Source organism: Phyllobates terribilis, unplaced genomic scaffold (genome assembly GCF_046119375.1).
Source record: "Phyllobates terribilis strain yellow unplaced genomic scaffold, ASM4611937v1 Scaffold_8__6_contigs__length_399053987, whole genome shotgun sequence".
Classification (NCBI taxonomy): domain Eukaryota; kingdom Metazoa; phylum Chordata; class Amphibia; order Anura; family Dendrobatidae; genus Phyllobates; species Phyllobates terribilis.
This window is the reverse complement of record NW_027362768.1, coordinates 335,612,156-335,638,985: the sequence shown is the minus strand read 5'-3', so window position 1 is coordinate 335,638,985 and position 26,830 is coordinate 335,612,156. Positions and strand designations below refer to the sequence as shown.

Genomic DNA, 26,830 nt, shown 5'->3' with positions numbered 1-26,830 from the left:
CTTATGTGTCTTGCGCATCTCGGAGCCCCAAAATTATTTTCCGGGCTAGATGCAGCTAAAAATTATTTTTAATTTTAAATCTGGTGGAGCTTATTATAGATGGCCTAATAGGATCAGTGCTGCACACTGCTACAAAGCCCAAATTATTTTCCAGTCAAGATACAGATAAACATGATTAGTAATTTGAATGCTTAAAACGTTTGGTAGGGTGATTTTAACCAATCATCAAGCTTTTACTCTCCCCAGGATGACACAGGGGTAGAAAAGTCGTTTCGGATCCATGATTTGTTCATCTTTATGAACGTGAGTCTGTCTACATTATCAGTGGAGAGCCGCGTGCGCTTATCTGTCAGCACACCACCAGCAGCGCTGAACACACGTTCAGACAGAACGCTGGCTGCGGGGCATGACAAGATCTCCAAGGCGTAAGTGGCTAGCTCCGGCCATTTATCCAGATTGGAAGCCCAAAAAGAGCAAGGGTCCAGTGACACAGTCGTGGCTTCAATGTTTACTTGGAGATACTCCTGTACCATCGTCTCTAGGCGTTGACTATGTGTCAGACTTCTTGTCTCCTGTGGCCTTGCAAAGGATGGGCTAAAAAAGTGGTGAAATGATTCCGCAAAATTGATGTTACCAGCAGATACTGTGGTTCTGTTACGGTTTGAGTGCTGAACACTTGACGGTCCCACGGTTGGCAAGTTGGAACTGTGAGATTCACTACGTGCACCACTGGTATTTTGTGGAAAAGCACATGTAAGATTCTGCAACAGTCTCTGCTGATACTCCTGCATGCGTGCATCCCTTTCTATGGCAGGAATAATTTCTGCAAATTTACTTTTGTACCGGGGATCTAACAGTGTGGCAACCCAGTAGTCAGGATTATTTCTAATTCTCACAATTCGAGGGTCATGTTGCAGGTAGTGCAGCAAGAAGGCACTCATGTGTGTTGCGCATCCAGGAGCACCAAGTCCCTGTTGTGTTGGTGGCGAGGTAACAATCATGCTTCCTTCCTCTGTCCTCTCCCCCTAACCTCGCACAACAAAAATGTGATCAAGGTCTCCCTCATCTGATGAGTCTTCCATCAGTTCGTCCTCCACTTCTTCCTGGGCTCCTGCACCTTCCTCACTAGTTTGGCTGCTACCATGCGCCCTGGTAAAACCATCTCCCCCACCCTCACATGCCTGCCGCCTTGGTGCTGCCGACCTTCTGGACCTTGCAGATGTTAGCCCTTCCGCATACAACTCCTCCTCCTCTACTTCCTCCACCTCCTCTTGTGCCACCACCTGACTCCGAATTCTGTTTAACATGTGCTCCAGCATGTAAATCACCGGAATAGTCATGCTGATAATGGCATCGTCAGCACTAAACATTTTCGTCGCCATTTCAAAACTGTGCAGAAGGGTGCATAGGTCCCTGATCTGAGACCACTCCTCCAGCGTGATTTGCCCCACCTCTGAATCTCGTTGGCCCAGGCTATACGTCAGAACGTATTGCACCAGGGCTTGTCGGTGCTGCCACAGTCGCTGCAACATGTGCAGAGTTGAATTCCACCGGGTAGGCACATCGCATTTTAGCCGGTGAAGTGGCAGGCCCAACGACTTCTGTAGAGATGTAAGTCGCTGAGCTGCGGGATGCGAACGGCGGAAGTGAGCACACAGCGACCGTGCCCTCTGCAGAAGGCCATCTAGTCTGGGATAGTGGGCTAAAAATTGCTGGACAACCAGGTTCAACACGTGAGCCATACAAGGCACATGTGTGACATTGCCCCGGCGAAGGGCCGCACCCAGGTTTGCAGCATTGTCGCACACGGCCTTCCCTGGTTTCAGGTCCAGTGGAGACAACCATTCATGAAATTGGTTCTCCAGAGCTGACCACAACTCCTCAGCTGTGTGACTCACATTTCCCAGACATTTCAATGTAAAAACCGCCTGATGACGTTGAGCCCTACTGCCAGCATAGTAAGGAGGTGTGCAGGATCCCTTCTGCGCAGTTAGAAAGCTTGTGGCATGACCAGACAGGCTTTGGGTGCAGGTGGAAGACCGAGAGGAGGTTGAGGAGGCAGAAGCAGTGGAGGAACTTTGACATAAAGAGGATTGACGCACAACTCGTGGGGACGGCAAGACTTGGACAGCAGCCCCTTGTCCTGCTGTCACCATAGTTACCCAGTGCCCAGTCAGCGACATGTAACGCCCCTGTCCATGCCTACTCGTCCAAGTGTCTGTGGTGAAATGCACCTTGTCACACACAGAGTTTCTCAAAGAAGCGGTGATGTTGTGTGCGACATGCTGGTGGAGCGCAGGCACACCTTTCTTTGAGAAGTAGTGCCGACTGGGCATCTGGTACTGGGGCACTGCGACGGACATAAGGTCTCGAAAATCCTCTGTGTCCACCAGGCGGAAAGGCAGCATTTCTGTAGCCAAGAGCTTGCAGATGGTGAAATTCAACCTCTTAGCTTTCTCATGGCTAGGAGGAAATGGTCTTTTACTTGTCCACATCTGAGGGACCGAGGGCTGGCTATTGTGCTTAGACGGGGTTGATAAGGGTGTCCACGGCAAACTGCCGGTCTGTGAGGAAGATGCAGGCGGACATGTTAGGTTGCCTTCATCCAAAGGTGGTGCTATCGATGTCGGACAGCGCTCAACACCAGCTGGTGTTACCACCTCCAAAGAAAATGATGACCTGCCAATCACGCTGGCTGTTGCGGGTAAAGAGGTGGCAGGTCTGCGCCCCAAAACAGGTGTGACTGCTGTCCCCCCAGTAACAGAGGATGAAGAGGCCGCGGATGCACAAGATATGGCAGACGGTGGTTGGCCCGGCCGGCTAGGCCGCATTGTAGCACACTGAGCTTCCCACTGCAACTTATGCTTCATGTCCATGTGCCGGTTCATGCATGAAGTACTCAAACTATGTATTTTTTGGCCTCTACTTAGCTTTTGCTGACAAATGTTACAGATAACACGAGTTGGGTCATCTTTATCGATCTGAAAAAATGCCCAGGCTATGCAAGGCTTAGCACCCATGCGACCTGAAGAGCCACCACGACTTGTGGTGAGAGGCAGAGTTGTGTTTGAGGATGCAGTTGTTGACGTGCTTCCAGTACTACGTCTCTGTCCAGGAAGGCGCAACCTGACCTCATCGTCACTAGCATCTTCCTCCACCTCCTCTGCTGACCTCATCTCTTGGCTGACTGTGGGTTGACAGTAAGTGGGATCTCCGACCTCATCATCATCACCCTATGCGTTATCACACCCGTCGTCCTCAGAGTCAACCTGTTCCTGCCCTGACAAAAAACTAAAGTTGTCGCTCCAATCAGGTATTTGAGTCTTATCATCGTCTTTCTCATTGTCTCCACCAACAGGAGTTACAGTTTGGGAATGAGGGTCTACATTATGGTCAGAACCTTCTGCGTCTGGTCCTGGATCCGACTCATAAAGATTCTGGGCATCAGTGCAGATCATTTCCTCGTCTGGATTCACAGAAGCGCTGGAGTCGACCTCTGATTCCCAGGCTATAGTATGAGTAAACAGCTCTGCAGACTCAACCATCTGTTCTACCTCATACTCAGACGGGCAGCTGGAGATTTGGGAGCTGTGAGGAAGCAAGTGCGATTTGGGTGACACCTTTGAGGACTGGAGTATTTGTGATGTTGAAGTTGATGTGGAGGAGAGCCCACTTAAAGGAGCACTTGATATCTGTTGAAGCACCTGCTGTTTTTGTGCCTCATCTGGAATTTGTAGCGATTGGCGTGGCCGTAAGAAAGGGATCTTATCACATTGTCCGCTAAAAGAAGTAGACATTTTAGTTTGGCTGGAAGATGGTCTTTCTTCTGCAGATGTTACTGTTGCTTTAACACCTACCCCACGGACACAACCTTTTTTCCCCTTCCCAACACGCCTATTCCCCTTTCCACCAGCAGCAGGCCTTTTTCCACTCATTTTGGTGGTTAACTAATTCACAACTCTGGAGTTGTTTGCACAAAAAAACAATGGATGGTAACCGAGCAGAGCTGAGTGGCCAAACTGTGGTATTAGGCCAAAACTATTGGCTGGGTTAGATGCAGAAAAAAATTATTTTGAATTTGCAACCTGATGGAGGTCAGTATAGATGGACTAATAGAGAAAGTCCGACACACTACTAAAAGGCCAAATATTTTTTCAGAGGTAGATGCAGAAAAAAATATATTCAGTTTGCAACCTGATGGAGGTCAGTATAGATGGATTAATAGAACAAGACCCACACACAGCTAGAAGCCCAATATTTTTTCAGAGGTAGATGCAGAAAAAACTATATTCAGTTTGCAACCTGATGGAGGTCAGTATAGATGGACTAATAGAACAAGTCCCACACACTGCTAGAAGCCCAAATATTTTTTCAGAGGTACTGTAGATGCAGATAAAAATTAGTTTTAATTTGCAACCTGATGGAGGTCAGTATAGATGGACTAATAGAGAAAGTCCGACACACTACTAGAAGGCCAAATATTTTTTCAGAGGTAGATGCAGAAAAAAATATATTCAGTTTGCAACCTGATGGAGGTCAGTATAGATGGATTAATAGAACAAGACCCACACACAGCTAGAAGCCCAATATTTTTTCAGAGGTAGATGCAGAAAAAAATATATTCAGTTTGCAACCTGATGGAGGTCAGTATAGATGGACTAATAGAACAAGTCCCACACATTGCTAGAAGCCCAAATATTTTTTCAGAAGTACTGTAGATGCAGATAAAAATTAGTTTTAATTTGCAACCTGATGGAGGTCAGTATAGATGGACTAATAGAGAAAGTCCGACAAACTACTAGAAGGCCAAATATTTTTTCAGAGCTAGATGCAGAAAAAAATTATATTCAGTTTGCAACCTGATGGAGGTCAGTATAGATGGACTAATAGAGAAAGTCCGACACACTACTAGAAGGCCAAATATTTTTTCAGAGGTAGATGCAGAAAAAAATATATTCAGTTTGCAACCTGATGGAGGTCAGTATAGATGGATTAATAGAACAAGACCCACACGCAGCTAGAAGCCCAATATTTTTTCAGAGGTAGATGCAGAAAAAACTATATTCAGTTTGCAACCTGATGGAGGTCAGTATAGATGGACTAATAGAACAAGTCCCACACACTGCTAGAAGCCCAAATATTTTTTCAGAGGTACTGTAGATGCAGATAAAAATTAGTTTTAATTTGCAACCTGATGGAGGTCAGTATAGATGGACTAATAGAGAAAGTCCGACACACTACTAGAAGGCCAAATATTTTTTCAGAGGTAGATGCAGAAAAAAATATATTCAGTTTGCAACCTGATGGAGGTCAGTATAGATGGATTAATAGAACAAGACCCACACACAGCTAGAAGCCCAATATTTTTTCAGAGGTAGATGCAGAAAAAAATATATTCAGTTTGCAACCTGATGGAGGTCAGTATAGATGGACTAATAGAACAAATCCCACACACTGCTAGAAGCCCAAATATTTTTTCAGAGGTACTGTAGATGCAGATAAAAATTAGTTTTAATTTGCAACCTGATGGAGGTCAGTATAGATGGACTAATAGAGAAAGTCCGACACACTACTAGAAGGCCAAATATTTTTTCAGAGGTAGATGCAGAAAAAAATATATTCAGTTTGCAACCTGATGGAGGTCAGTATAGATGGACTAATACAACAAGTCCCGCACACAGCTAGAAGCCCAAATATTTTTTCAGAGGTACTGTAGATGCAGATAAAAATTATTTTCAATTTGCAACCTGATGGAGGTCAGTATAGATGGACTAATAGAGAAAGTCCGACACACTACTAGAAGGCCAAATATTTTTTCAGAGCTAGATGCAGAAAAAAATTATATTCAGTTTGCAACCTGATGGAGGTCAGTATAGATGGATTAATAGAACAAGACCCACACACAGCAAGAAGCCCAATATTTTTTCAGAGGTAGATGCAGAAAAAAATATATTCAGTTTGCAACCTGATGGAGGTCAGTATAGATGGACTAATAGAACAAGTCCCACACACTGCTAGAAGCCCAAATATTTTTTCAGAGGTACTGTAGATGCAGATAAAAATTAGTTTTAATTTGCAACCTGATGGAGGTCAGTATAGATGGACTAATAGAGAAAGTCCGACACACTACTAGAAGGCCAAATATTTTTTCAGAGCTAGATGCAGAAAAAAATTATATTCAGTTTGCAACCTGATGGAGGTCAGTATAGATGGACTAATAGAGAAAGTCCGACACACTACTAGAAGGCCAAATATTTTTTCAGAGGTAGATGCAGAAAAAAATATATTCAGTTTGCAACCTGATGGAGGTCAATATAGATGGATTAATAGAACAAGACCCACACACAGCTAGAAGCCCAATATTTTTTCAGAGGTAGATGCAGAAAAAACTATATTCAGTTTGCAACCTGATGGAGGTCAGTATAGATGGACTAATAGAACAAGTCCCACACACTGCTAGAAGCCCAAATATTTTTTCAGAGGTACTGTAGATGCAGATAAAAATTAGTTTTAATTTGCAACCTGATGGAGGTCAGTATGGATGGACTAATAGAGAAAGTCCGACACACTACTAGAAGGCCAAATATTTTTTCAGAGGTAGATGCAGAAAAAAATATATTTAGTTTGCAACCTGATGGAGGTCAGTATAGATGGATTAATAGAACAAGACCCACACACAGCTAGAAGCCCAATATTTTTTCAGAGGTAGATGCAGAAAAAAATATATTCAGTTTGCAACCTGATGGAGGTCAGTATAGATGGACTAATAGAACAAGTCCCACACACTGCTAGAAGCCCAAATATTTTTTCAGAGGTACTGTAGATGCAGATAAAAATTAGTTTTAATTTGCAACCTGATGGAGGTCAGTATAGATGGACTAATAGAATGATGCTATGCCCAAAAGATTTTACTTCACTAGGTGCAGTAAAAAAATTGGTATTCTATACACAGGTGGTATATCTTGCAACACAGATAGGCTACTCCACTGACTAACACACTCTGCAATAGGCCAAAAAGGATTAGCTTTGCTAGATTCAGCCAAATGCTGTGAAAAAAACTTGCACAGCACTGGCACAGACCTGCCTGGCAAAAACTGATAGGAACTCATGTAACCTAGTCCTGAAAAGGACTGCAATTACAATTAGTCTTTACTCCCACAACCGATCTATTTAAGAGCACAGACCTGCCTGATAAAAGTCGTAGGAAATGCTGTAACCTAGTCCTTAAAAGGACTGCAATCACAACTATTCCCTACTCCCAAGCTATCTGTATATTTGTGCGAAAATTGGCTTGAAATTAACAAGGTATAGCGCACACAGCAACAGCGGTGCCGTCTAACACGCAGCTGCAGCAGTGAGAAAATGGTGGCGACGGGGAAAATGGCTTGGTCTTATAGGGCAAGGACATGTGACATACACTGCCAATGACACATGCCCTTGCTTGTGTGAAAAAAAGCACTTCGCTCCGTGTGTGCGCTGCTGATAGGCTGACAGATTGCACCTCCCCACTGTAAATGCGGGAAAGAGAAAAAAAAATGGAGATCTTCATTGTTCCTGCAGAGATCCATCCCCTGCCCCTCCCCCCACCCCGCTGTACACTCAAACTGCGTATTAACATTAATTTTCATCATTACTGAGAAAAAATCCAGTTATGATTTTGGTGCACGAACAGTTATCGAACATAACCTCGAACAGCCGAATTTTTCTCAAATTGTTCGTGTTCGCCGAACGGCTCGAACACCGCCCAAAACAGCTCGAATTTGAGATTGGCGAACAGTTCGAGTAGAACAACGCTCATCTCTAATCAACATACCCAAAAACTTGTAGTGGTATTTTTGATGGACGTCTGCAGAGATTTCACCACTTTTCGTAATTACTTGCACCCGTTGACTTTTGCTTACATTATTTATTGTAGAAAGCTTATGAATTTTTAAGCAATGTTCTTACTGGAGACCATAAAATCAGACCACGTTCACCAGCCACAGTTTTTTCTGAACCTTCATTATTGTTGTATTGTTTGGACCGGATGTGTTATAATGTATCAGATATCGGAGATTTCTTACTTCGCACAGCAGTATTATTTTATTGGGTCGTTCTTGGACTAGGTGGCTATCGAGGAGGTGAATAGTACCTCCAAACATTTTGAATCCACCCCTTTTCTACATTCAAACACCTATAAATGGTCTAAATATTTTAAGCTCCATCCCCATTTCAGAAAAGGACACCCCAAACTAGGTAGGGATTCAATCATCTTGCTTCGGGTTAAAGAATCTCCAATCTGCATGCAAGAAATGGGAGCATATCAGTGTGTCCATTGCTTCTAGGTCATGTTTCAGGTTATGAAAAGCTTTGCACTTGCCCGGAGCCCCTGTGCCTTATGTAAAAAATCCCACCAAGGACAACATCTGCAAGGATTTTGTTCTCCCCATGCTTGCGTGGGTTTCCTCTTGGTTGTCCAGTTTCCTCCCACACACCAAAGACATAGGTGATAGGGAATCTAGATTGCGAGCCCCAATGGGGGACAGTGATGATGATATCTAAAATGGCAAGCAAGCCTTACTGGGGTCCTGCTTTACTTACTCAGCAGGACCCCATTTGTTGGAAAAAGTTACCTGACTGCTCAAACCTAAAACCAACGTTATCACTTACAACGTTATAGAGTTTTCCAGCTTTGGAAAACCCTTCTCTCCTCTGCAGTTTGTTTCGGGGCTCGCTCACACTAGCGTATAACAGGGCCAAGTGCTATACAATGTTTTACGGATTGCACTCGACCCATTGTTATACTATGGGGCAGTGCAGATCTGTGATTTGGCATCTGATCACGCGCACTCATACAAATCTATGGTTTCATGTGAAACATTGGACTGCACACAGATGTCATCCGAGAGCAGACCGACATCCGCGGACACAGAGACAATGGAGAAGATGGAGAAATTAAAGCTGTCCGTCTTCGCCACAGTTGTGATGTGATTCTTTCATGTGAGAGAATCGGATCACACTAAGGTGACAGAGTGTCATTGGCATAATCGAGAGAATCCATGGCTGTGTGACCCCGACTTTAAAGGTAACCAGTCACCATGAAAATGTAGTCCATTCTGCAGCACCATGTTATAGAGCAGGGAGAGCTTAGCAGATTGATGTATAGTTTTGTGAGGAAAGATTCAGTATAATCATTTAATCCTTTTCTTTTTCTGGGGTTTTCGGTCCAGTGGGCGATCCTATCAGTGACAGCTTTCTTTGTATACAGGTGCATAAAGAGAGAGCTGTCAGTCACTTATAGGACCGCCCACTGGACGGAAAACCCCAGAAAGAGCAGATGATTTAATGATTAAACACCTGGTCTGCTGAATCTTTTCTCACAAAATTATACATCAATCTCCCTGCAGACTGGACTGCATTTTCATGGTGACAGATTCCCCTTAAAACAAAAAAAAAAACTCTTTTCTCACTCTCCTCAGGTCCAACGCTGACTGTTCACTAGTGTCTTTTATTGTCTGCACTTGCTGACACAGCTGCAGCCCATTACTCAGCTCAGCATCTCTCCCCGCATCTGAGTTGATGGCGCGAGCTGCTGAGTCCATTGATTGACTGCAGAGGTGGAGATGTGACTTCAGCACTGCAGACAATAACAGTCAATGGGAGACTCAGCACTGGACCTGGGGAGGGTAAGTAAAGCACAGTTTTGTTTTCTTTTTAAACTTCCCCAGGGGGAGAAGGGTTTTCGCAAACCTTTAAAGCCACTTCGAAATTTTTACCTCTTCTTTGCTTGGTATCCCAAGATGAATGGCATGAGATGATCTGTCAGAGGATGTTTAAGTTATGTGTACCTATGTGTGGACACCTAGTGGTAGTGATGTGAATTGCAACCTGTTCTTAAAAATTAATTGAATTTTTATGGAAATTGCAGACCTTAATCAAATCCCCAGATCTCTATATCTATAGGTAAAATATTGAGGCATGTTTGGGCACTTCTATATAGGTATAGATGTGTTAATGTGTTATAGGGGAATAATGATCTCCTCTTTAGGCTTGGAGACTGAAGAAGAGACACAGTTTCTGCTAAACGCATGAGTACCTCTGCAGAAGTGACACTATTCTACCTGGGGATGTACTGTATGCGATGGACAGTGACAGATAAGATGTCCTCAGCAATATCATCACCTCCTTTAGCTGAGTGATCCACATTATTGCACTAATTGATTGATTGCCTGTTAATTAGAAAATTTCGAAATTGGTAGCAAGCCGGTGACCCCGAGGGGCCTGAGACAGACAAGCATTATGAGGATTAAACATCTTATGAAATGATTACTGCGGAGTTTAAATTTAGACCCATCGAAAAAAGCCCATAGGAGTCTAATGTTACTCTATTAGGAGGGATTGATTTACCTGCAGCCAATATGGCTGCAAATGCAATGTAATGAATATGACTTTATACCGGGGAGCGCTGGTCCCCTCCTCTCCCAGAAAGTGATGAAATAAAATGTTTGGGGATCATAAAGTTCTAACACAGTGACCTTTGCTTTTGTCAAATTAAATGTGTCCTATATTTACTAGATGGAAGAAGTGATTTGTTAGATTAATTAATGCTGCTGGAGTTAGGACAAATGACATGACCTAAGTTCAACTGTCAAGACTGAGGAAATCATAATAAAACAAGAGTTAGATTAAATCAGAGGCATAGCCAGAGACGGGTGCAGAGGTAGTGTCAGACACAGGAATAGCAGGATAAGGGTGCAGAGGTAGTGTAAGACACAGGAAAAGCCAGAAAAGGGTATGTGGCACCCTGCTGTTCACAGGTACCACAGGGCCCAGGGTGCATGGATGGACTTCTCCACAAGAGGCCCTCACTATATACAAAAACCTCCACCATTCCACCTACACCACCAGAGGGAGCCCGGATAGGGATATATATATGGAGGGTGGAGCCAGGCAGTTAGTTGTTGGAGAGCGTGCTGACGCTGAGAGCAGCGAAGACGCAGTGCGTCTGCTGCTGATTTCTGAGGGCCCCGAGTGTGGCCGACGGCAAGGAGGAGAGGAGAGAGGAGTTAAAGGGGCAGAGGAGCATCACAGGCTCACCCCGAAGATACAAACCGAACACCGGGTCCGCGCCTACAGGGTCCTTTATACCCAGTAGGGACCACCGGCATCCCAGGAGGACTACAAGTCCCTGGCAGACCTGAAGCTAGACCCATTACAGGACCAGGAACCACGAAGGCCCCGGCGACCAGGGATAGTGGTTGCCAGCAGAAGGTCCCACTACTGAGCGACAGGTGAAGGAACAGCACGACACATAAGCTAGGCCCAGTTGCAGGCTGGCCTGGAGCATACAGAGAGGCAGACACCGACCAGGAGGCCTTATACCCGCTCACTGTGGAGAAGTCCTGAAGTGCACCCATCCTGCTGAGTACCCTGGACCGTACCTGACATCTTCACCAGTAAAGGTATTGAAGCGAATCCCCTGTCTCTGTCAATTACTCCTGCTGCGCCATCCCGCCTGCACTACAAGTCCCAGCATCACCACCATCAAACTCGACACTGCCCCGGGGACCCGCTCCACCTGTGGGGAGCAGAAACACCTCAGCTGCCATCCCATCACCCCCCGGAGGTCTGCAGCAGCGCTGCTAAACGTTACCAGGTACCACAGGTGGCGTCACAAACTATTTATTTTATTTTTATTTTTATCCAAGTTTCAATCCCCTTTTTGGTTGACCGCCACTGTGACATATCCCCCCCCAGCATCCATAGGCCGGGCTGCCGAGTACCCCATTGCCCCGGGGGCGCGTCAGGTGCAGAGGTAGTGTCAGACACAGGAATAGCAAGAGACGGGTGCAGAGGTAGTGTCACACGCAGGAATAGCCAGAGACGGGTGCAGAGATAGTGACAGACGCAGGAATAGCCAGAGACGGGTGCAGAGGTAGTGTCACACACAGGAATAGCCATAGACGGGTGCAGAGGTAGTGTCTCACACAGGAATAGCCATAGATGGGTGCAGAGGTAGTTTCACACACAGGAATAGCCAGAGACGAGTGCAGAGGTAGTGTCACACACAGGAATAGCCAGAGACAGGTGCAGAGGTACTGTCACACACAGGAATAGCCAGAGACGGGTGCAGAGGTAGTGTAAGACACAGGAATAGCCATAGACGGGTGCTGAGGTAGTGTTGCATGCAGGAATAGCCATAGACAGGGGCAGAGGTAGTGTCGCACACAGGAATAGCCATAGACGGGTGCAGAGGTAGTGTCACATGCAGGAATAGCCATAGACAGGTGCCGAGGTAGTCTCACACACAGGAATAGCCATAGACAGGTGCAGAGGTAGAGTCACATACAGGAATAGCTATAGACGGGTGCAGAGGTAGTGTTACACACAGGAATAGCCATAGACGGGTACAGAGGTAGTCTCACACACAGGAATAGCCATAGACGGGTGCAGAGGTAGTGTCACACACAGGAATAGCCATAGACGGGTGCAGAGGTAGTGTCACACACAGGAATAGCCATAGACGGGTGCAGAGGTAGTGTCAGACACACAGGATACCAATTTTTTCTTTGAAATAATTGGCCAGATCGTCAACACTGAGGTCGGTGGTCAGGGCCTGTGCTGCTTGATTGAGGAGAGAATGAAACGTGTCAAAGAGTCGTTTAGGATTATTGGAAAGTGAGATTATGAGGTTGTTAAAGTAGGTTTGTTTGGAGAGGTGAAGCGCGGAGTTATATGTTTTCAGCATAAATTTATAATGGAGGAAATGTTCGGGCAGATTAGATTTTCTTCACAGCCGTTCAGCGCACCTGGAGCACCGCTGGAGAAGACGTGTTTGAGGCGTGTGCCAGGGTTGTCGCCGTCTATGCCGAATTCTTCTTTGTGTAGCGGCTTCATCCAGGGCGCATAGCATTATTTCGTTATAATGCTTCAATGCAGAGTCAGGACATGAGAGGGAGGAGATTGGGGCCAACGATGATTGCAATTTTTTCATAAATTTCTGGGTGTTAATGGCGCGTATATTTCTATAAGTGTGGAAAGTGGGGTTGTCTTGAGTAGAGTCACAGTTCTTGACAGAGAATGAAAGAAGATTATGGTCAGACAGTGGAAGGGGAGAGTTAGTAAAGTCATGTACTGAGCAAAGCCGGGAGAAGATCAGGTCCAATGTGTTCCCGTCTTCATGTGTAGGAGAATTAGCAAGCTGTGAAAGGCCGAAGGAGGAGGTTAGTGATAAAAGATGAGCGGTAGATGGGGAAAGAGAATTGCCAATTGGGATGTTAAAATCTCCCATGATTATCGTGGGGATGTCGCAGGATAGAAAATTTGGAAGCCAGGCAGCAAAGTGATCCAGGAACTGATGGGATGGACCTGGAGGGCGATAGACAACCGCCACTCGCAGGGAGAAGGGCCGGTAGAGTCTGACTGTGTGGGCCTCAAAAGAAGGGAAGATAAGGGAGGGTACTGGGGGGATTACCTGAAAAGTACATTTTGTTGAAAGAAGCAGACCAACACCTCCACCTGATCTGTTGTCAGGTCTCGGAGTATGAGAGAAGTGTAGGCCACCATAGGAGAGAGCTGCAGCGGCGGTGGTGTCCTACTGCTGGATCCAGGTTTCAGTGAGAGCCAGAAGGTTGAGGGAATTAGAGAGGAAAAAGTCATGGATGTAAGAGAGTTTATTACATGCTGAGTGCGCATTCCAAAGGGCACAGTTAAATGAGACAGTAGATATGCAGGGAATATTAATGAGATTAGCAGGGTTTCTGAATGTAACAGGGAAAGAGTTAGTGTTATTACTGGAGGGTCCTGGATTAGGAGAAATATCACCTGCGACTAAGAGAAGGAAGATACAGAGAGTGAGCAGATGGTTGAGTGATTTGTGAGAAAGTTTCCTGTGTTGTATGGTGGGAATGAATGGATCTGTGTGGTATAACATTGTGAAGAGAGCATGAGAGCTGTACATAGGAGAAGAGAGGAGAGAGGGGTGAATATGGATGAAGTGTGCAGAATTTGTTGGAGAACGGTGAATGTGGATGATTGTAGCAGCCACAACGTAAATGGTACAAATACAAATTGTGAATACGATTTGCAAAACAGATGACCTGGAAGCAAGTTTGTTTAATTGTCTTACATGTCTTACCTGTCTCCAGACCTGTCCAACTGCCATATCTAACTGCCGAGACAGTTTGATAAACTATGGCACTTTGATAAAGTATGCATAAATGCTATATGCATAAATGCCCCCACATAAATGCTGCCCCTTGACTATGTCTCAATATATAGGGGCATATCTGCTTAGATCTACACAGATTTAACTCGTTAGCAATCAATCAACTAGCTTAACCGATTCCCGACCGCCCACTGTAGATAAACGTCGGCGCTTGCCGGGCTCTGTGCAGCGCCGACGTTTAAAAACGGTGGGTGGTCTCGCAGTGCTCAGGACCCCCAGGGTCCTGCAAGCATTGCGATTCCGGTGCAGAGCATTAGCTCTGACAGGGTACATCATCGGGACCTGATTAGATCAGGTCCCAGTGATGTTAACCCTTTGCTGTCTTCTATATGCTGCGATCTATAGTGATTGCGGCATATAGGAGACAGCAAGAGGAGAGGGGGTCGTCTTACTTACCTCCGAAGACCTCCGTTTCGTTTGAGGACCTGGGGTTGCTATGGCAGCTGGAGGTCACATGACCGCCTCCAGCTCTGCCATATATGGTGTCCTTCCTGTCTGGCTTCAGCCTGTATGTAGCTGATTCCAGACAGGAGACTGAAACAGTCAGTGAAGATCTCATGTAATGTAATATATGTCTATTACATTACATGAGATCAGTGATCAGAAAAATAAAAATTAATGTCCCATACAGGGACTAAGTAAAAATGTAAAAAAAAGTAAAAAAAAAGTTTTTAAACTATTAAAAAAAAAAATCACAAAATAAATAAAAATAAATAAATAAAATAATAAACCAATAAATCCGCATATTATTACAAAACCAAAAAAAGTACACATATTTGGTATCGCCACGTCCGAAACAACCCGAGCTATAAAACTGTCACACTAATTAACTCCTTCTGTGCACACCGTAATAAAAATAAATAAAAAACGGAGCAAAAAAATATGCTTTTTCATCATATCGCCAAACAAAAAGTGGAAAAAAATGCGATCAAAAAGCAGAATAGAAATAAAAATGGTACCACTGAAAACTTCATCTTGTTCCGCAAAAAAAAGCCACCATACAGCTCCATCAGCCGAAAAATAAAAAAGTTATAGCGCTCAGAATAAAGCAATGCAAAAAAAATATTTTTTTTTCTATAAATTTGTTTTATTGTGTAAAAGCGCCAAAACATAAAAAAAATACAGTAAGTGTAGTATCGCTGTAAACGTACTGACCCGAAGAATAACGCTGCCTGATCACTTTTACCACACGCAGAACGGCATAAAAAAAAACTCAAAAAACAATTCCTGAAGTGTTTGTTTTTGTTAACTTTACCTCCCAAAAAACGGAATAGAAAGCGATCAAAAAATGTCACGTACCCAAAAATGGTTCCAATAAAAATGTCAACTCGTCCCGCAAAAAACAAGCCATCACATGACTCTATCGGCCGAAATATGGAAAAATTATAGCTCTCAAAATATGGTGATGCAAAAACTAGATTTTGCAAAAAAAGCGTATTTTAGTGTGTGACAGCTGCCAAACATAAAAACCCGATATAAATCTGGTATCTCTGTAATCGCACCGACCCGAAGAATAAAGTAATCTAATCAGTTATATCACACTAGGAACGGCATAAAAAATAAATAAAACAAATATTATTCACCTGCTACTGATTTGTTTATTATGTCTCCCAAAGATCCCAGTAAAGCTCTGCCCACATTTATCCTGCGCTCTGCGCTGAGCACTTACACCAGAGTTTCCGTGTAAATCTCTGAAATACGTGATTCAGCCAGAACCCATGATGGAAGATTTCCTGTAATGAGGCAGATATAGGCCACTGTAGACGCCGTCTAGCCTGGGATCCCACGGTGTCATTTGTTTTAGACGTGCATAAAAGTGCGGTTGGCCACAGTTTTGTGCACTTCTGAAAAAAAGGACACCACTAAACAGAGGCCAGACGGAGTCCAGAGTAACTCTGCTGCCTCATTATAGTGAATGGATCCTGGAGGGGTTTCATCTGAATTACATCACTTGGAAATTTAGATGGAAACCCCGATGTAAGTGCTCAGCCTAGAGCGCCGGATAAATGTTACGTAAAATGTTCCCAATAAAAGCTTCAACTCAGTCCTCAAAAAAAGCTAGTCCCCACTCAGGTCCATCATCTGTTAAAAATATAAGGGACTTCCAAGTTACTGGTAGCAGAAAGGCTCTGGAAAAGCAAAATGGTCCTTGCCCCCCAAAAGAAATTCAGAAAATTTTGTGCTCCCAAATCCAAATGCCTATTCTACAATAATTTGTTCTCCAATTGTCAAATAGCACTCCGTCCCCCCCAGATCTCGCCATATGGCTGAGCGGTACGATACAGCCACATATGGGGTATTGCCACTTTTAGAAGAAATTGAGTGACACATTTCGGCACCATTTTTACCCATTGCCCTGTGTGAAAATGTAAAATCTGAGGGTAAAACATTTTTTTGTGGTAAAAATATAATTATGCTTTTTTCACTGCCCAATGGTATAAATTTAAAAATTAAAAAATGCTCACTACTTCCCTAGATGAATTCCTTGAGAGGTGTAGTTTACAAAATGGGGTCACTTGTGGGGGTTTCTGCTGTTTCGGAATGTCAGCGACTCTTCAAATGTGACATGGTGTCTGCTGCCTATCCCAGCCAACATAGCGCTCCTTTCTCTTCCGAACCCTGCCATACACCAAAGCAGTGGTTTTCCCCCACATATGGGGTATCGGTGTACTCAGGAGAAATTGTACAACAAATTTCATGGTGCAATTTATCCTGTTACCCTTATGATAATGCAAAATTAGGGAATGAAAAACATTTTTTATGGGAAAAATGTGAAAATTTTATTTTTACGGCTCAATATTATAAACTTCTGTGAAGCAGCTGGGGGTGCAAGGTGCTCACCACACATCTAGATAAGTTCCCTAAGGGGTCTAGTTTCCAAAATGGTGGCACTTGTGGGGGGTTTCCACTGTTTAGGCACATTAGGGGCTCCCCAAATGTGACATGGCGTCCGCTAATTATTCAAACAAATTTTGCATTCAAAAAGTCAAATGGCGCTCCTTCCCTTTCAAACCCTGCCATGTGCCCAAACAGTAATTTGCCTCCACATATGGGGTATCGGCGTGTTCAGGAGAAATTGCATGACAAATTTCATGGTGCAATTTATCCTATTACCCTTATGATAATGCAAAATTAAGGGATGAAAAACGGTTTTGTGGGAAAAATGTGAAAATTTTATTTTTACAGCTCAATATTATAAACTTCTGTGAAGCACCTTGGGGTTCAAGGTGCTCACCACACATCTAGATAAGTTCCCTAAGGGGTCTAGTTTCCAAAATGGTGTCACTTGTGGGGGGTTTCCACTGTTTAGGCACATCAGGAGCCAGGGGCGGACACAGACTGTAGTGGGCCCCTGTGCAAGAAATTTTTTGGGCCCCCCCCCCCCTGCGCTTCATAAGGCAACAAAGTTATCTAAACATAACCCCCCCCATGTGCATCTCTCGCCCCCCCATGTGCAGCTCTCATCCCCCCCATGTGCAGCTCTCATCCCCCCCATGTGCAGCTCTCATCCCCCCCCATGTGCAGCTCTCATCCCCCCCGTGCATCTCCCATCCCCCCCATGTGCATCTCTCATCCCCCCCATGTGCAGCTCTCATCCCCCCCCCATGTGCAGCTCTCATCCCCCCCGTGCATCTCCCATCCCCCCCATGTGCATCTCTCATCCCCCCCATGTGCATCTCTCAACCCCCCCCATGTGCATCTCTCATCCCCCCCATGTGCATCTCTCATCCCCCCCACTCCTAGTTAACTACTTGTATTTAAAACAAATAAAACTTGTTATACTTACCCCCATGCGATCCCTGCAGAATCCTGGCGCTCGTCCACGTCGCGGCCACCAGACGGTGCCACATGCATAGCCATCAGCTTTTGTTTTGGCCAAAAGATTTTTAAAGCCGCCACCACGATAAGGTAGACTCTTCTGGCAGGGCCCTACTCTAACCTATTAAAATTTTCTTAAAATATCCAATACTCTTTTTAGATATATTTTTATTTAGTTTTCTTTAAGGGAATGTGTCATATACATTTTTTTTTAAAAATGACCAATAATACCACATACAGGGAATACTGCCACACCATGACCAGACCACATATTACCACAACATAGTGACCGAATAATACCACACAGAAGGGGGAAAAACTGCCACACCATGACCAGACCACATATTACCACCACATTACTAATATTACCACCACATTACTAATATTACCATAAGTGTCATTATGCACGGGAGCTCTATACATGGTATGTATAATGTAAGTGTCCAGGTAATCTAGTGATCACCAGTGACATTATACACAGGAGCTCTGTATATAGTGTCAGTGTACAGGTAATACAGTGATCACCAGTGACATTATACACAGGAGCCCGGTACATAGTATATAGTGTAAGTGTACATGTAATACACTGACTCACTGGTGACGTCTCTAGGTGAAGTCCTTCAGCTACGCTTTTCTCCTTCATCCAGCACAGACCGCCATTACGTCTTCCAGCCAGGACTCGTCTCTGCATAAAATAACACAGTTATCTAGAGCACATTCCCCAACTTCTACATTACGCAGCTGAATACAGACGTGTATCCACCATCAATATATGGTTAGTTATTATACAACCTACCATTCCAAATATAAATTGTAATCCACCACGGTGCCCCCATTAACTGTAAATAGGCACTTAATATATAATTTAATTAGAACCTCTACTCTTTCCGCCAATTTGTTACCAGTTACACTCCTGCATCCGCAACGCCCCCTACTCTATACTTCCTGCTCCCCGCATTCATTATTTACATGCACCCCCTGCCCCAATTCATTATATCATGTCCTGCTCTCCCCACCCCATCATCATTTATCATTTACTGTCCCCCACCCCACATTCATTATGTGCAGCTCATTATCCCCCTACTCCCAATTCCCCCATGTGCAGCTCATTTTCTCCCAATTCCCCCATGTGCAGCTCTCACCCCCCCATGTGCACATCTCTCACCCCCCTCCCCCACATGTGCCCCTCTCTCATCCCCCTCCCCCACATGTGCACCTCTCTCATCCCCCTCCCCCACATGTGCACCTCTCTCATCCCCCTCCCCCACATGTGCACCTCTCTCATCCCCCTCCCCCACATGTGCACCTCTCTCATCCCCCTCCCCCACATGTGCACCTCTCATCCCCCTCCCCCACATGTGCACCTCTCATCCCCCCTCCCCCACATGTGCACCTCTCTCATTCCCCCTCCCCCACATGTGCACCTCTCTCATCCCCCTCCCCCACATGTGCACCTCTCTCATCCCCCTCCCCCACATGTGCACCTCTCTCATCCCCCTCCCCCACATGTGCACCTCTCTCATCCCCCTCCCCCACATGTGCACCTCTCTCATCCCCCTCCCCCACATGTGCACCTCTCTCATCCCCCTCCCCCACATGTGCACCTCTCTCATCCCCCTCCCCCACATGTGCACCTCTCTCATCCCCCTCCCCCACATGTGCACCTCTCTCATCCCCCTCCCCCACATGTGCACCTCTCTCATTCCCCTCCCCCACATGTGCCCCTCTCTCATCCCCCCCCATGTGCACATCTCTCATCCCCCTCCCCCACATGTGCACATCTCTCATCCCCCTCCCCCACATGTGCACCTCTCTCATTCCCCTCCCCCACATGTGCACACCTCTCATCCCCCTCCCCCACATGTGCACCTCTCATCCCCCTCCCCCACATGTGCACCTCTCTCATTCCCCTCCCCCACATGTGCACCTCCCATTCCCCCCACTCCTAGTAAATTGTATTTAAAAAAAAAAAAAAAACTTGTTATACTTACCCCCATGCGATCCCTGCAGAATCCTGGCGCTCGTCCAAATCGATGACACCAGGTTCTCCTGACTTCCGGTCATGTGACGGTGCCGTCACATGACCGGAAGTCAGGGGAATCATGAAAGCGCTGCCGCAGCAGCGCAGCGCTGAGATGTTCCGGCCCCGGCGCTTAGCATGGGGCCGGGGGCCCCATGAGGAGAGAGACGCACAAGAGGGGGGCCCCCAAGGGGGCCCCTACCGGCTGGGCCCCATACTGGAGTCAGGGCAGTCATGCCCTGATGGCGGCCCTGCTGGAGGCTGAAGGGGCCCCCTCTCCCTCGGGGCCCCCGTTCAATGAACCGGCTGCACGGGCGGTAGTTCCGCCCCTGTCAGGAGCTCTCCAAACGCAACATAGCGTCTGCTAATTATTCAGACAAATTTTACATTCAAAAAGTCTAATGGCGCTCCTTCCCTTCCGAACCCTGCCGTGCGCCCAAACAGTGGTTTTCCCTCACATATGGGGTATCAGCACGCTCAAGAGAAATTGCACAAAAAAATTTGGGGTCCATTTTTTCATGTTACCCCTGTAAAAATAAAAAAAATTGGGTCTAAAGTAACATTTTTGTGAAAAAAGTTAAATGTTAATTTTTTTCTTCCACATTCCAAAAATTCCTGTGAAGCACCTGAAGGGTTAATAAAGTTCTTGAATGTGGTTTTGAGCACCTTGAGGGTTGCAGTTTTTAGAATGGTGTCACTTTTGGGTATTTTCTGTCATAAAGACCCCTCAAAGTGACTTCAAATATGATGTGGTCCCTAAAAAAATGTTTTTGTAAATTTTGCTGGAAAAATGAGAAATCGCTGGTCAAATTTTAACCCTTATAGCTCCCTAACAAAAAAAAATTTTGGTTCCAAAATTGTGCTGATGTAAAGTAGACATGTGGAAAATGTTATTTATTAACTATTTTGTGTGACATATCTCTCTGATTTAAGGGTATGAAAATTCAAAGTTTGAAAATTGCAAAAGTTTCAAAATTTTTGCCAAATTTCCGATTTTTTTACAAATAAACACAAGTTATATCGAAGAAATTTTACCACTATCATGAAGTACAATATGTCACGAAAAAACAATCTCAGAATCAGGGGAATACGTTGAAGCGTTCCATAGTAATTACTTCATAAACTGGCAGTGGTCAGAATTGAAAAAATTGGCCCGGTCATGAAGGCAAAAACAGGCTCTGGCGCGAAGTGGTTAAGACAACAGGAGACATAAAACTGCAGGAAAAAAAAACAGACTAGCAACTCAACATGGATCATAAACTGTTAAAGTAAGTGTGATGATGACCTTAAAGTATCATGGATTAAACAACGTAGATGAATGATATATATATACCAGTGATTAGTTGCAGAGCATTGCAAGTAACATGGATATACAATGTAGATTTCAGAAGAGATAACACGGAGCAGAGGAGTGAGATATATATACCAGTGATTAGTTGCAGAGCATTGCAAGTATCATGGAGATACAATGTAAATTTCACAAGAGATAACACGGAGCAGAGGAGTGAGATATATATACCTGTAAGAAGAGAAGAGAGATGAATATTAGAACTGCCATATCTAACTGCCGAGACACTTTGATAAACTATGGCACTTCGATAAAGTATGCATAAATACTAAATGCATAAATGCCCCTGCATAAATGTAGTGTCACACACAGGAATAGCCATAGATGTGTGCAGAGGTAGTGTCACACAAAGGAATAGCCATACACGGGTGCAGAGGTAGTGTCGCATGCAGTGATAGCCATAGACGGGTGCAGAGGTAGTGTCACTCGCAGGAATAGCCATAGACGGGTGCAGAGGTAGTGTCACACGCAGGAATAGCCATACAGGGGTGCAGAGGTAGTGTCACACACAGGAAGCACTGCACTGCTTCAAGACCCCAAAGGAGAATAATAATAATAAAAAGATTCTAAAAAAAAATAAAGTTCATATCAAACTAATCAATTACTATTATAGTATTTATCACATATAGTGAATGTCAAAATAAAATATGATAAAAAGAGATAACACAGTCATATGGACCCCAAAATGGTAATGATAAAAACTACATCTTCTACCACAAAAAAACAAGCTCTAATACATCTCTATTGCCTGACAAATACAAATGTAAAGCTCCTTGAAGATGAGGAGGATAAATAAAAAGAAAAGAGCGACCCACTGGAAATCTGTCACTCAAATGCCTACATAAACATGGAGTCAGCCCTGAAGTATCTGTTACCGCTGTACTAGAAATAAATTCACCTACCGATCAAATTGGGGTGTATATCTTTAATTTATATTGTAGTTTGTATTGGACCTGTCTACTTTTGCGGCCCAAATATTTGACTGTCTGTTATGACCAAAAATCATTTGATTTCTCTTTTTGGTTGATTAAAAATTGCAAAAAATAAGTCAGAAAATTGCATATTTCACAGTTCCTTGGGGGTGTAACTGGGGGTGAGGCTTGTTTGTCTGACGCTAGGTAAAAGGAGGAGCATCATCAAGACGTACTGTTTTGTTTTGAATATTTAAATTCAGGCAGTGGAACATCTTTAGCCATAAACAATCTTAAAAGACTTCTCTATTTTTATACTAGCCTATGACCCAGGACCACAAAAAAATAAAAAGGTCAGCCATGCACCGCCTCCTCGGGGCCTGTACTAGCCATAATACAGTGTATTCCTTTTGTCTTAAGTGTTCCTGTAAGAGTAACTAAACTTTTGAATAATTTTTAATTTGTTTTAGCCCCTGTCAATACATATGAAGTATCAACAATCACTCAAACCAAAGCTCTCAGCTTATAGACCCAAAGATTTTCTATTCCACTTCTTCCTGTGGGTTCAAGGGGTTTGAGATATCAGAGCCCAGATCTCTGATGATCAGCATTTGTGAACAGGGACAACGAAATATCAAAAAATATTTAAAAGTTTAGTAACTAGTGATGACTACAAGTGCTCGTTAGTGATGATCGAGCATGCTCGTTGCTCGAGATTTACGAGCATGCTCAGGCGAGTACCTATTATCTTCAGCGTGCTCGGGGGTTACGTTTTCGTCGTTCCGTGAACATAATTTGTGACTGTTTGACAGCTTTAATACATGTGAGGAATGCTGGAAAAACAATCATTCCTCACATGTATTAAAGCTGTCAAACAGTTTCAAATAATGTACGAAAACGTAACCCCCGAGCACGCTGAAGATAATAGGTACTCGCCCGAGCATGCTCGTAAATCTCGAGCAACGAGCATGCTCGATCATCACTAGTGCTCGTTACTCAAGTTTTCCGAGGATGCTCGGGTATGCACCAAGTATCGCGGGTGCTCGAGCGACATGTTCGAGTCTCCACTGCCACATGTTTCACGGCTGTTAGACTGCCACAAAACATACGGGGATTGCCTGACAAACACGGGTAATATCCGTATGTTTTGTGGCTACCTTAGAGCTGTGAAACATTCGGCCGTGAGGACACGAACATGTCACTCGAGCACCCGCGATACTCGATGCATACCCAAGCACTCTATGCAAGCTCGAGTAACGAGCACTTGCGCTCATCATTATTAGTAACCCTTTAAGCCTAGCATAGCATGTAGAGTAATACTTGGGGGTCAAAAAATCCTATCCCCCAAAACAGACTTAATATGTATTTCTCTTGTTTTAACAACTTTTGATAAATTTGATGAGTCAGCGATAAGTGTGTAAAATACTCCTAGTCTCAAAAATATCATATACTAACAGTTACTTCTTTTCTTGCAGTTGGACAACCCAGACGAACAAGCCGCCCAGATTAGACGTGAACTCGATGGCCGTCTTCAAATGGCAGATCAAATCGCTCGGGTAAGACGCTTTTTTCATATTTTTTTTCGTTTAGTCCTTCAACCAAAGCAAAAACTAATGTACTTTTACAAATCAAGCCTAACTTGATCAAAAGGTTGTCCTCTTTGAGCAATATTGGAGTAATGAGCATTGTAATAGGTTGTTTTATTTAGATTGTAGAGAAATTAAGGTCACGGGCCTCAATTAAAACAACACAAGCCCTAATTATAACTGTTAGTGAGCAATCGGATTTTTGGATGTCCCTTGTAATCAACCACTTCAAGCCATTGTTTTATGAAGGATTTATAAAGAAAACATTAAGAAGGAAATCTTTAGGGATGGTTTTCAGTTGGCCGTGAAAAATTTTGACATGCAGGATGATGTTGTTTTTGTCACCATTTCTGGTCCGGATTAAATATTAAATAGATATTGGATCTTAAATACGCCAAAAGAATAAATAAGGGTATGTCATTTTGTACTTACCAACTCTCCAGAAACATCAAGGAAGTTACTAATAAATGAAGAAATCCTGGAAGATTTAGTAAAGGCAGGTGCAGATGATCGTATAACTCTGACGAGTGCTATCTGTGGTTTTGATGGATAGCACTCATCCTCATGTTATTTTATCCTCATATGATTTTTTCTTTGGAGTGAGTTGGTTCAAGAAAAAAATCTCAGCATGCACGATTTGTTTTCGAGAATTGGATGGCACTCGCTCATTCAACTCTATGGGTCCGTGGAAAAAAATCGGACCACACTCGGATGACCTCCAAGTGTGGTCCAATTTTCACAAACTAATATTATAAAGAAGGTGGAGAAACTTTTTCTTTTCTCTCCACCTCTGAGAAAACCAGATCACACTCTGATCAGAGTCTGATAAGAGTGTGATTTGCATAATCAGACTGATTTTCTCGGGTGTAGTGAAAAGGTCACCTGGCCTTGCCCTAAATCTTCCAGGAGCCTCCCAAAACCTCCAGGAAAGCCAAACTTCTGTAAGTTATCCCATGTCTAAGCCCAGGATGTTCCATCATCAGAGAGTGAGACCTATTTACAAAGGCATGATTAGAGGTGGGGAAAAAAGGCATGGTGGAGGGTGGTGGCCTTTAAAAGAGGAAAGTTTTATATTTTCAAAAAGACCTAAAAGTTGACAAATGTGGGTTAGTTTTTTAAAGGGGCTGTGTTACACCAGCTTTAATTTTCTAGCTTACTTACCGTATGAAATCCTTGTAGCTTTTAAGATCTCTGCTTGTTGTGATGTAAAAAGGACTTTTCACTTGACTTTTTTCATTTAAATTGAGCATCTCCTCTAATTGGCGCTGTTCCACTGATTCTGGAACAGTTTTTCTTTTTCTTATGTCCCTCTCCGATCCAAAGTTATGCCCTCCAGTAAAAATTGTACAAAATTTTCTTTCAACCAAGTGGGTGTAGACCACAGAAATTCTTTGTTGGCGTTTGCTTTTTCTCCTCTGATGTTGGCCAATCAAAACATGGCCAAGCTGCAGAGAAGTTCCATGGTATACGCCCTGTTGGAAGAAGGGAAAATTTGCAGCGTTATTACTGGGGGGCATAACTCTGGAAAGGAGGGGCACAGAAGAAAAAGAAAAACTGTTCTAGTATCAGTGGGGCAGCGAGAATTGAAGTAAACACTGAGTTTAAATTTAGTAAACTCCAGTGAAACTTCCTTTTAATGGAAACCTTCATTGTTTACGATGGATCCAAATCTGACCCAGTTACGTGATGGACACAGAAGTACACGGCCAGTTACATTTACAGTTTCCTAGTTGTGTCTTGATCAGATAATCATTTTAAGATAATCATTTTTATACTCTGCAAGTAAAATACAAAGGTATTCATTGAATGATAGCAGGCAGAGGTATTGAGTTTAAAATGTAAATTTGGGAATTTTAAAAAACGACGTGTCCAATGAATGGCCACATATTGTTAAACATTTCTTCATCCGATATTCTTGTGTGCAGGAACGCAAGTTTCCAAAGTTCGTCTCGAAAGAGATGGAAAATATGTACATTGAGGAGCTGAAGTCTTCAGTTAACCTTTTAATGGCTAATTTGGAGAGCATGCCGGTGTCCAAGGGCGGCTCCGAATTCAAGCTCCAGAAGCTTAAGCGCAGTCACAACACGTCCATCATAGACATGGGGGAAGAAAATGAAAACCAACTTTCCAAGTCCGATGTTGTCCTGTCCTTTAGTCTAGAGGTAAGTGCTGCTCTACATAGGGCTTTAACTTAATTAAAATAAGATGTATCGATTGGCACAAATCCAGAACAAAACGCTAGTCACTGTATTACTAATGGTCAAAAAAAGCCAACCTGCCTTTTCTAAACACAGCTCAAAATAAAGCTCCACCATGGACAGCAATTTGTCTACCTTGCATTTTAAAAACAGCGCACAGGTCATGACTCCTAACTAGGCAGATGGTGTAAATGTAATAAAAATTAATCATTTTAGCTGATTTGCTTGTACCAATTAATTTCAAAGCAATCATGCATTTGGCAAAGTTCTTGAGGTCTTGCATTATGCAATGAAACGACTTCTGGCCGACTGTAAAGTCAGGAGGAAATGTTAATCCCCATAGTAGACATTTGGCTCTGGTGTTAAAGGCAGAAAACTGGCACCGCCCTGGACTAAAAATGGAGCCAATATGGAAAAATTCAGTACTTAGTGGTATTAATGGACTGGTTAAAGGTCATTTTACCTTCCAAGAATCGGCAGAACAAGATTAGGTCACTTTCACATGAAGGAGCCATCTGCAGTCAGGCTGACCGGAGGCACATGGAGCTGTATGCTGCCATATGGTGATGCATGTCATGACAGCTAAAACATCTGTGAGTCTCTGTATATCTGCAAAAGAGAGTACACGGAAAGTATTATGGCTTCATACAACTTGGAGGTTATGACCAGCAGTAATATCACAAAGTGAATGATTTGTTACCCTGAGTGCTCCCATAAATGTCTCATAGGTGGAAGATCACTT

The 26,830-nt window shown here is 43.9% G+C and overlaps 1 protein-coding gene across 16 annotated transcripts in view; it reads left to right on the top strand.

Annotated features, from left to right (window-relative positions):
* CADPS (calcium dependent secretion activator) overlaps positions 1-26,830 on the top strand; it is a 646,882-nt gene that overhangs the window by 260,158 nt on the left and 359,894 nt on the right. For all 16 annotated transcript variants that reach the window (XM_073644657.1, XM_073644651.1, XM_073644660.1 and 13 more), the window contains exons 4-5: positions 23,780-23,860; positions 25,816-26,052. In XM_073644657.1, coding sequence (XP_073500758.1) covers positions 23,780-23,860; positions 25,816-26,052 — 318 coding nt within the window. The remainder of the gene's footprint in view (positions 1-23,779; positions 23,861-25,815; positions 26,053-26,830) is intronic.